The sequence below is a fragment of the Podospora pseudocomata genome (assembly GCF_035222375.1).
Source record: "Podospora pseudocomata strain CBS 415.72m chromosome 1 map unlocalized CBS415.72m_1, whole genome shotgun sequence".
NCBI lineage: Eukaryota > Fungi > Ascomycota > Sordariomycetes > Sordariales > Podosporaceae > Podospora > Podospora pseudocomata.
In genome coordinates this window covers 7354804-7366251 of record NW_026946363.1, presented here as the reverse complement: position 1 = coordinate 7366251, position 11448 = coordinate 7354804, and the positions used below count along the sequence as shown (strand labels likewise).

Sequence of the window (11448 nt, the reverse complement as noted above, 5' to 3'; positions counted from 1 at the left end):
GCCGCTACAGCTAAACATTCTGGCAGATATTCCGGAGACAACCATAGCCAGTTTTCTAAGTCCCTCGTAATCCACCTGTTGTCTGAGTCTATTCCATAGCATGGGGGGTTGGCATCATCTGATCCGGATGCAATCAGCGTCGAGTTAAGGGAAGACGCTACCGACTGAACAGAATGGTGATGCCCCGCGAGCGTCTGCGTACATGACCCCGTAGCCGCATCCCAGATCTTGATAGTATGGTTGTATGATCCTGACGCAACCCACTTCGAATCGGGCGAGATCGCTACCGACATAACGGAATAGCGATGGCCCGCGAGCGTCTCCGTACATGACCCCGTGGCCGCATCCCAGATCTTGATGGTCTTGTCGTGTGATCCTGACGCAACCCATTTCGAATCGGGCGAGATCGCTACCGACGTGACCCTATCGCGATGCCCCGCGAGCGTCTGCGTACATGACCCCGTAGCCGCATCCCAGATCTTGATGGTCTGGTCGTGTGATCCTGATGAAACCCACTTCGAATCGGGCGATATCGCTACCGACGTGACCCTATCGCGATGCCCCGCGAGCGTCTGCGTACATGACCCCGTAGCCGCATCCCAGATCTTGATGGTCTGGTCGTGTGATCCTGACGCAACCCACTTCGAATCGGGCGAGATCGCTACCGACATAACGGAATAGCGATGGCCCGCGAGAGTCTCCGTACATGACCCCGTGGCCGCATCCCAGATCTTGATGGTCTTGTCGTGTGATCCTGACGCAACCCACTTCAAATCGGGCGAGATCGCTATCGACGTGACCCAATGGAGATGGCCCGCGAGCGTCTGCGTACATGACCCCGTGGCCGCATCCCAGATCTTGATGGTCTGGTCGTGTGATCCTGACGCAACCCACTTCGAATCGGGCGAGATCGCTACCGACATAACGGAATAGCGATGGCCCGCGAGCGTCTGCGTACATGACCCCGTGGCCGCATCCCAGATCTTGATGGTCTTGTCGTGTGATCCTGACGCAACCCACTTCGAATCGGGCGAGATCGCTATCGACATAACGGAATGGCGATGGCCCGCGAGCGTCTGTGTACATGACCCCGTGGCCGCATCCCAGATCTTGATGGTCTGGTCGTATGATCCTGACGCAACCCACTTCGAATCGGGCGAGATCGCTACCGACATAACGGAATGGCGATGGCCCGCGAGCGTCTGTGTACATGACCCCGTAGCCGCATCCCAGATCTTGATGGTCTGGTCGACTGATCCTGACGCAACCCACTTCGAATCGGGCGAGATCGCTATCGACGTGACCCAATGGAGATGGCCCGCGAGCGTCTGCGTACATGACCCCGTGGCCGCATCCCAGATCTTGATGGTCTGGTCGTATGATCCTGACGCAACCCACTTCGAATCGGGCGAGATCGCTATCGACGTGACCCAATGGAGATGGCCCGCGAGCGTCTGCGTACATGACCCCGTGGCCGCATCCCAGATCTTGATGGTATGGTCGTCTGATCCTGACGCAACCCACTTCGAATCGGGCGAGAACGCTACCGAGTAGACGGGATAGCGATGCCCCTCGAGCGTCTGCCGGCACGCATTCCAATTATTCTCTATAATTGGCCCCAAAGCAATCCACTTCCGTTCTTCCTGCCTAAATAGGCCTCTTGTTATACTTCGGGCGGGGCTGAACACAAGTGCCGAAGCGTATACCTGAAGAGGATAATTCTCAACAACCCATCTCCAGTATAACACGAATCGACGCATATCAGCGACAAGGCTTGGTAATTGAGACGTAATCGACCTGTGCTAATCTCCTGTTAGAACCACTTAATGATATGATACTATTACTGGGTAGAGCTTTACCTGAAGAATGCTTTCGAGGTTTGCCATTGAAAGTACCCCTTGCGGCATGCTCTTACAAAGTGAAAGTGCTTCAAGCCAGTGGAGGTAATGCTGTCTCAGAAAGCCATCGACGATACCACCATCTTGGAAAACATCTGGGTGCTTGCTATCGTCGCTCGCCTGCCAGTCACAGAGATGATCAACCCAGTAGATACAAGCATAGCGTGCTGCGGCCAGCAGGTCTGGATCGGGTAGTTTGGCGTCGTTGATGAAAGATCCCGGGGCGCCAAGGCTGTAGATGTCGCGTCGTAATGTTCCGGACATAATGTGTAACGATCGAGAGAAGACGGTATGATGTATGTCTTTTATCCCGGAAGGAAAAACTTCATAAGCCGCCTCTCTCAGCAAGAAATCCTTTGCGGATTGGTGGACGAAATAGATGGTGGTTTCTCGAAGGGTCAAAAAAGAGCCGCAGAGTCCTACTATCTCTGTCATGAATTCCTTTTTGTCGGAGATGCCCTCGGGTATATCCACGAAAGATGTCAGCTCTTGTATCGTAATAGGCCGGTAAGTAATGGAGAGGACGGCCATCACTTGTTTGCAGAGATCTGCCTCATCCGAGCGGCGAACCTGATCTATCATTCGTTGGTAGAGAGAATCAAGACCAGGTGGAAACGTGTTCAACTTGGTGAGAACCCTCGATCGTGAAACATTCGTAAGTTCTTGACAAACCAAAGCCACCCAGAGGAATGTGTCGTTTGCGTTGCGGGTCAAGTGGTGTTGAACAGCGTTCTTTGTTCTGTCGTCGTACCTCTTTAGCCACGCTAGTTCATCTATCTTATGCTGAATATATGTGCTGACAGCGGAGGAGATAGACTCTTCGTTTAACTCAAGACTGAGCCTTATCTTCTTTTCCGCGGCTTCTAGGCTCTCCTCGATATTCGGCCAGTTGCGACTAGAGACGACCCACTTGACACAAGGAAACGTAGATGACATCCCGATGATAAATTTAAGAAGTCTTGGCAAGTCACCCATGCATTCGTCCAGAGCGTCGATGACCAGGTAGGTTGGCTTCAAGTTCGGGTCTCCTAGCATCCCCCCTAAAATATCCGAGAGGACGAACCACGCATTTGCGTCAGAGAGCGATTTAGCCTTATCCGTGTATTTGCGTATGTGGGGGATGAGACGTGGCTGCTGGTGGGCAAGAAGGTAGATCAAGCCGCGTAACACGGCAATGGCGTTATTGATGCGCGAGTCGGTAGCTTGGCAGAAGAAATAGGCCAAGTTGCGACAGTGCCCGTCTACAACAATGGCACCCTCCAGTTCGTTAATTATGCCGCAGAGCAACATGGTCTTGCCCTTGCCGGGATCTCCTTTAATCCAGAGAAGGCGGCTCTCTGACTGGTCATGCCAACCGCGGAAGACGGGGTTGTCGAAAACCCAGCGGTAGGCGTCATCAAGCAACCCACCCTTTGCCTCCTCGATGCGCTTCTTGTCAAGGCGCGGGTCGGTAGAATGCAGACTGGACAGACAGCGATCATGCTTGCTAATTTCCTCTCGCAGCCGCTCAAATGCTCTTTCTTCTCCTTCGCCGTATAGAAGCCGCATTTGTACGTTAAAGAGGCCGAATAGACAGTAAGCCCTGTCTTCTTCGCGCGTCGTGCTGCGGTGTTTAATCCACGACATACGTACGTCAAAGCTGAAATCGGACAATTTCTTGGCTTGGAGAGCTTCTAGAGGAATGCCAGTTGTGTTGTGAATATGCTGTGCGAGTGACTTCTTGTCTCCTAGGCGCTTGCGGTCTTCGGAGAAGAATTCAACAACTGTTGGCGCAATAAGCTCTTGGAGGGTCCACCCACGAGTGAACCATCTGGATTTCCGAAAAGCCAATTCCCAACCGGGATTGCTATCGGCGTCCTGTTGGTAGGTTGAGACGTCTGTGAGATAGACATAGCATTTGGCCGCATTGCGGTACCATCGGAACATGGAGTTGAGAGCCTCCTGAAACTCATCGCAGTCGGATTTGTTGATGCAGCATGTGTCGATCCAGAAGAATTTCAGTCCATCACGCCCGGCTTGGTCTCCGCAAAACTGGATCTTAGAGTAGCCTCTTTTGTTCTTGCATGTACCGTCCGTTACATCCTCAAAGCTGACCTCTTCGTCGCCCCATGTGTGCGAAAGTATCGCATACGGTGGGACCTGGTCGTCGGGAATGTCACCCGTCAAACTGACATCGCCGGTATCATTGCGTTCTAGGAGGCGCATTGTCGAAAAACCGCCGAGCTCAGCTCTCGTAGCATGGAGAATGGGTCATGCAAGGTTTTGCGAGGCTTCTTTGGCTGCCTCACGTGTTTAGCGGTGGAAACACGAATATGCCTTAGGCCTTTGCAGTCAAAAAGGAATCTGTTGTCTGCCCGTATGACTATTCGACAGCGGGAAAAGCCGAGCAGGTGCGCGGGAGACGGACGGAACTAGTAGGCTCAACAAATCAATAGCTGAAACCAGGATAAGCTCTCAGATATAGACAAGAATTACTTGCCCCGAGTGATTGTTGAGAAGCGTAGTGCAAAAACTTGGTAGGTTCGATTGTTGCTGTTTCCAAAGGTCGACAACCCCGCACATCGGGCATTCTGCTGACGTTGGCCCCAAGCGGTTGGCGTCAACTGCGCATACTGGAAGCATCGTCATTGGTCTTGCTTTGCTGGCGTGCATGAAGATGTCCCTTTGGAGGCCGTCGTTTTGCCCCATCGTTTCGTTCTCTTACACCTCAGCTTCTCAGCCCCCTACCGCCGGTATCCCAAAAGCTGTCTAGATCTTACAGGACTATAGCATATCACCCCGACATCAGATCCCAATACCCGAGATTTGTGGCTAGGCCAGAGAAAGCAAACGACTATATACCTGAGGTGAGGGCCTGGGCTGTGCCGCAGTGATGAGCCAAGTCCAGCACAAACGCGCACTGACATCCAAGCGTAATCCAGTCGTTCAGCTGAATCCTCAGCAAAACGCATTCCTTGCCATAACACACATATGATCTTGATTTCGGCTTCGAAGATCGGAGTGGTAAATATCCAGATATACAAAGAGTTATGCTTCATCACCATTCCGCCTGAGAGCCTGAAAATACACGCTCGATGTACCGAAATACCTATATTTGCTACAGCCCGTTTTATTTTCGATTTTTATTTTCTGTCGGCGCCTACATGCTTCAGGTTCATTGGAGGACTGAGGTGTGAATGTAGAAGATCGGGAGAGAAATCTTCCTCAGTTTTTGGCAGTATGTCTTCCGAAATCTGCATCAGATTTCCCTGGAAATGACAGTCTGGGTGTTCTTCAGCTTCTCTTCACGCCAACGCCCAATCTGCACGATATAGGGGGTGTCAATCTCAACTTTTTTCAACTTCTCCAGCAGGAACGGATGAGAAACGGCCTGGCGGAGACGTAGCACATAGAGCAACCAGTTGGCAGGCAGAGAGGATTTGTTCTAGGCGAGTTCGTCAACGGCCCGCTTGCGGAATTCGTCTTCAATGCGTCTATCACAACACATAACTGTCAGAATGAAGGTAGCGGCTTCTCCGAGAGAATATACCTGTAAATCAAGGTTTGCTCACATGTTAAGGTCGATCTTGATGTCCTCTAAAACGTTCAATGCCATCATGGTTTTTTCAAACTCGGGCTTTCCAAGCATGTGCACCTTTTGTCCCACCGCCTCGCTTTTCCGCATGTGACTCGAAGCTTGCTGTGCATTGGTTCCGACTTTCAAATTCTCACTGGCCTGTCTCATCTTGCTCTCGCTTTCTCTCTCGAGGTCGTGCCCTATAGCCTTAAGCTACCACTAAAGGCTTGAATATATATTTAGTTAATTAATACTGTTAGAATGGGGTCGCTGAGAGCACTGTAGCTACAGGGGTCTCAGGAGGGTGAAGCAGTTACCCAAGAACTTGGCGAGTGTCGGACTGTGCTGCTGAGTACGACGACGCGGTTGTCGAAGGAAGAAAGTGCAACAGGTATTACCTGCAAATACAGAGAGTAGTGAACTGAGATGTTGTAGTCTCATGAAATACTGTAAATGATCAATCTTATTGACTGTCTTAACTTATTATTTCTTCTTAAGGAGAGAAAGAAGCAGAAAAACCATTGCAATTGGAAGAGGGCTCTTTATGAGCACCTGAACTCCCTTATCATCCTTATTCAGTAACTTGAATCTATGATCTCATTGATGAGGTGCTCGAGTCGCTCATGATGCTTCTCATATCTCTCATTGTTCGGAGGTCCGGTCAAGAGCTTGTCCGGAGATCCGGTGAGGAGTCCTGGGAGCCGTTGAGAACACTTGTGGGCGAGCCGTTGAAAGCGCTGTGGGCGAGCCGTTGAGAGCGCTGTGGGTGAGCCGTTGAGAACAATGTGGGCGCAGAATTCCATAAACAAGTGCTGTAAAATTCCATGAATAAATGCTGCATTTTAACAGTACGCATTGATTGTACTTATAGTGTCATGGTAGTAAAGCGATGCCTTTGGGAAAATAGGGTATGGAGTACGAGAGGAGTAGCGCCGCTTCGGCTATATTTAGACACCGCATTTCCTTTTCTTTTTCTTTTTTTTTACCTAGGGAGCTTTTGTTGTGACCCTCCGAGCCACGGGTGGAAGGTCACACGTGAGTCTGGGACTCTCACTCTGGTAGTTTAAAAGGCCTTGCCTCGGGATGCTCATCATGGAGCTCCCCATCTTTAATTCACCATCAATTACAGGTCACACCCTTTCTTTTGAATCTTGTTTCCTTTGCATTTATACTTTTCTTATTTTTCTACGGCAGCTGAGCATGCCCAGTGACCCTCCCAAGCTGTTTTTCCCATAGTAAAACCAGCTTGTTAGAGACCCCCTGCATCCTCCTTCGCTAGAGACTCTCCCCGAGAGTCTCCCCATCGTGCGCCTCCGGTGTCTGCATCGTGAGCCGCATATTGGAACCTCCCGGATAGCCCCCTACAGGGACATCTCCAAAGTGAGCCTCCTTTGGAGTCTCCCAGGGAGCCTTCCAACCGGACCCTCCTATCGGAAGGTCACAACAAACCACAACACCACAACTATACCCTCAACTGGGCCCTGAATAAAACACCTTCGTGACAGTGACTTGCTCGCAGGCCGCACTTCACGTAGGGCAAAGAAAAGACGCTATAGACTCGCAAGCTATATAATAAGCACCGGATTGGCCTGAATAGAGGGCTAGTATCCTTCTGCACGCGTGTAAGACACGAAATTTAAAGAATAAGAAGTCGATAATCTCTCTAAAGTAGATTGCGAGAAGTAGGCTACTTTTATACATGACCCTGAACCCCTGAATCCTCCGTGAGCCCCACTACCTCACATATACCCTCAGGCCTGTGGCCGCACCCCAGACCAGTAGTTGAGTAGGGGAATTATTGATTGTAGATGTAGTTTTTGAGAGTAATTCATAGGAGTTATAAGCTGGTTATATGGTAGTCGCCCTCACTGCTATAGCGAGCCAAACCTCCGCAGGGTACATGCCCGTTACGTTAGTCTTAAATGTATTGATGGCCTTTATAAACTGTTAGGACCCTTAGTAAGCGCAGATTCGGTCCAATGTCCCTCTGTAAATTTAACTCAGATCGCGAAACCTTCGATAATGGTGAAAGCGAGTCGTGCGTCTAGGAGTGCTCTTCGACACATGTTAGCGTAGGCGATCAAAATGCGAAATGCGTACGCTTCCCTTGTCTGACATGATATTGCGGGCAGCGAGCCAAACCTCTTGGCCGACGTAGTACTTGCGGGCAGGCTTGCGTTTCCGGTTGGCATATTCCTCCTGGCGGGCCTGGGCTATGCAGATTTCTGATTTGAGGAACTCGTGGATCTCTTGCATTGTTCGGCGTCTCTGGCTCCCAGGGACCCGTCGGGTACCATAGGATCAAATCCCATGCGGGGGTCTGGCCATAGACAACGATTCCACCAAATGTAGATAGAATAGATAGATAAATAAAGTTCTATATCTGCTTGCCTCAGCCGCTGCCAACTTAGCCGCGATAATGGACGAGTTGGCCTTTAGCTGCGCCTGAGATGGGCAGCAGGCCTTGCCCAGTGGATCGACGGCGTGCTAGTCTGCACGGCTCGCTCAATTAATACATGAGGTAATCAACATTGGCGTTGTTGGTACTTCCTTCCCAGAAGTTTGCTCTATTTAGCTCTGCCTGCTCAAGGTCGACAACCGTCGCTCGCCCATAGTCTGTGAGCAGGAAGTTATCCGTTTTCATGTCAGTATACTCGACTCCATACACCGTTAGCGCTCGAAGAGCATCTTGAAGGCTATTACGTAGGGGTTCCAGGTCCTTATCCTTAGGTAATCTACCCTCGCGTAGGAGCTCGTAAATAGTCTTTCCACGGATGAATGATAGAACCAAGGCCGGTGACCCATCATATACTCCCTCGCCGTAGAGATATGGGATGACAGTTCTCTGAAGCGGTTTCAAGACATCGTAGACCTGCTTCTCCCTATCTAACTCGACTTCCCAGCCCACCTTTCGTTTTTTAACAATGATTATCGGGGGGAGAAACCATCCAGGGTAGTATGTCCGTATTCGAGGGTAGCAAGTGGCAAAAAACTGGATTAATGGGAGAAAGAGTGGCTGTTTGAGCTCCAGGCGGTACACGGTACGACGCGGATCTAGTAACTTGGAAGTCTGAGCAAAGACAAGCTGGCCACCGATACGGAATACCTTGACCATGTTAGTGCTATATAAGGAGGGAGGCTGGAAGCCAAATGTAGGCGGCTTACGAGAGGAGGGCTAGCAACCTACAAAGGCTAGCCATCATCTTCGTCCATCTTAAGGTGGATAGACTGCGCTTGTACTGGCAAAGAGGGAAGATGCGATAATGAGAAGGAAAAGTTTTTAATCTGGGCCGGAACCAAATATGAACAAGCAAACGCTCCCACCTTGCCCTGCAGGTATCCGAACGGGTACAATGCACACATATGTGGAACAGGATGTTGGGACCCGGCACGGCAAGGCGGCGTCAGCACGGGACCTTTCAATTTGTCGGCTGCAATTTCATACTCTAGCCATTACTGCAAACAATTCCCAGTGTCGTACGCCAAAATATTCCCGCCATCATCTACCCAGACCCAGAACGCGCCCGTCCGATCCCTTATAAACTGGCGTCTGTATCCGTTGGGTTGACCAAATTCGTGCGCGTCAAGAGCCCTTAAATTGGAAGCTTGAGTTTGAGACATAGCCTGAAGAAAACAACCATCTTTTTCCCCTTCAGTTTGTGAGGCCACGCCTTGTAATACGAACCAGCCGTCCTGACTCGCATTTTTGGGGGCTCAATCGTGTCAGGCGGCAGCAGAGATATGTAAAAGGTGATGATATTCTGAAGTACTTCAACAAACAACTCCGGAGAGCAAAAACCTATCCCTATCAACACTCATTTGTGGGCCTCAGGGCCGAAGCCCTAGGAGCAACCTGTCTGAACCAATCCTCTGGGAGCAATACCTCCCACACCCCCTCCCAGGTAGGGCTACAGCCAAACCAAACCTCCTCGTCGCCGGAAATGAAGCCCGTGATACCAAATAAACCCTGCAAACCTGGTGGTGATCTATCTATTCCATACAACCTGAGTCCTCCTATTCCAAATTCAACCACGGTACCCTCTTTGATACCATGCCCAGTAGCTCAACGAACCTCGCATGCATCACTCTGTGGAGTGCCTTTGTCATCACATCCGCCGGCATATCAACTCCCACAACATACTGTACATTAAAAAACCCTCTCATAATGTCACGGTATTAGAGCGATGCCTTTGGGAGAACAGGGTGTGGAGCACGAGAGGAGTAGCGCCGCTTCGGCTGTATTTAGACACCGCTTCGTAGGGAGCTTTGCTCCTCTTTTCCTTTCCCTCGCGCAATAACAAGACACTCGACCTAGTCCTTGGTCGGCACTGTGACATATGAGATGGCGGAAACTTATATACAATATGTTGAGATGGGTGCTATTGAAGCCTGTAGAATATAGGCTCAAATAGCTATCGGCGCAGTACACTAAGAGTGAAGAAGACTTTGACTGCAGTATTCGATAGTAGCCGAGGCATTGAAGGAAGATGGATTGCAAGGACGGCGCCCTACAATATATAGAAGGTAATTACTGTTATATGGGCTTGTGAGGCACTAAATAAATGTGGTGAACCAGTATATTAGTTGAACTTAAAGACTAAGAAATATTATAGTAAATAGGGTATTCTCGAACTCAATGCCGTCATCCAGTTTAAGCAGTCCAATATCGGTATTACCGATTACTTCTCGTAGATACCCAACTTTCGTGCCTGGGTCGCCTGGTATTGCCCTGTAAAAAGTTTTTTCTTCCAAGCAATCTGTCTCCCGAAGATGTTCTTTGCCTTTTTTTTTGTCATGATCCATCCAAGTATGACGGGGTATAGTCACTCGCCGTTCCACCCCTTTCCGAACCAGTACACCTGCCGATACGCTACTCCAGATTGCACCGCTTGAAGAGGTGGATGAGATTTGGGCCCCTGGGTAAAACTTTCCATCAAACAAAATGTAATCCGTATTGTCCTCTTTCTTGCACCGTGTTTCTCCATCGATGGTAATAAGTTCGGTTGGGTCGGGAGTTTTTATGCCGTCGCCTTGCTTCGGTGGGCATTAAGGGGCCGTTGTGTCATTGAACTCCCCATGGAACTCTGCTATACCATCGAGGTCGGTCTTGTAGCTAGCAAGGAACCCCTCCTCTGGTACTAATGGGGTTTGGATGATGAGAATGCCGGAGATTTATGCTATCGCTTCGGCGTCGAGAAACAGTGTATTCGCCAGCAGTGTCATCTAGTCCCAAGTCGGTCCATCAATCGCGTTGAAGTCTTCCAGTCCGGGTATTTCCGAAGTAAATGGTTCTCCTTGTCCATGTTCACCGTATAATAGCCAGAAAGCAAAATCGTCTTCGAAATCCCGCCAAATCGGTACAAACCCGCCAACGCTACGGGGAAGAGTCCCTATTCCGGCAACTGTACTATCGTAATCGAGTACAACAAATGGGTCACATAGCTCCATCGCAGAGACACCAAACGTGTCACGTAAATGTGACTTGATTATGCGCATTTCCTCATCCGTAACTGACGCTCATCGTAAATATCCCGCATCATCCACCAAGCTGATATTTAGAGGGCCGATAGCATCTCTAACCAAGCTGATATTTAGAGGGCCAACAGCATCTCTATCCACCCCGATATATTCGTCCGCCCGCATTTCATTTTGTTTTGGGGTGGAAATCGGTTAGTTGAAGCGCGGTATCGCTAACGCATCAACGGTGGGTTTCAACACGAATCTGGGCAAAACTCTCGGGAAGCGCTCGGATAGAAGGTGTTGAGTTGGCGGTATCGTGTTGAGGAAAGATTATTTTCGAGCGACTTAACAGCGGGGAAGAAGCCATCTTTTATTTAGAGCAGCTTCAGCTTGGTAGACAGTTCGTATACTTCCGAGTCAACACATCACATCCAGTAAAGTTAAAGTTTCAAGCTGTCTAGATCAACGTGGCGTCAAACTTACCACAACGCACCTTACCATATCCCAACATATACTTTCCAGTTTACAACCACG

General features: G+C 49.9%; 1 protein-coding gene and 1 pseudogene across 2 annotated transcripts; both read right to left on the bottom strand.

Annotated features, from left to right (window-relative positions):
• Positions 1 to 1823: 1823 nt before the first annotated feature.
• Positions 1824 to 4103, bottom strand: HNWDps (annotated as a pseudogene). Its single transcript has one exon. A coding segment is annotated over exon 1 (2280 nt).
• Positions 4104 to 7963: 3860 nt separating this feature from the next.
• On the bottom strand, positions 7964 to 8736 carry QC762_0024190 (uncharacterized protein; the record flags this gene model as incomplete). Its single annotated transcript, XM_062883130.1, has 2 exons — positions 8620 to 8736; positions 7964 to 8576 (listed from the first exon to the last, which is right to left on the bottom strand). The coding sequence occupies exons 1-2, from the start codon at positions 8655 to 8657 to the stop codon at positions 7964 to 7966; spliced, it is 651 nt and encodes a 216-aa protein (XP_062749909.1). The 5' UTR covers positions 8658 to 8736.
• Positions 8737 to 11448: the final 2712 nt, after the last annotated feature.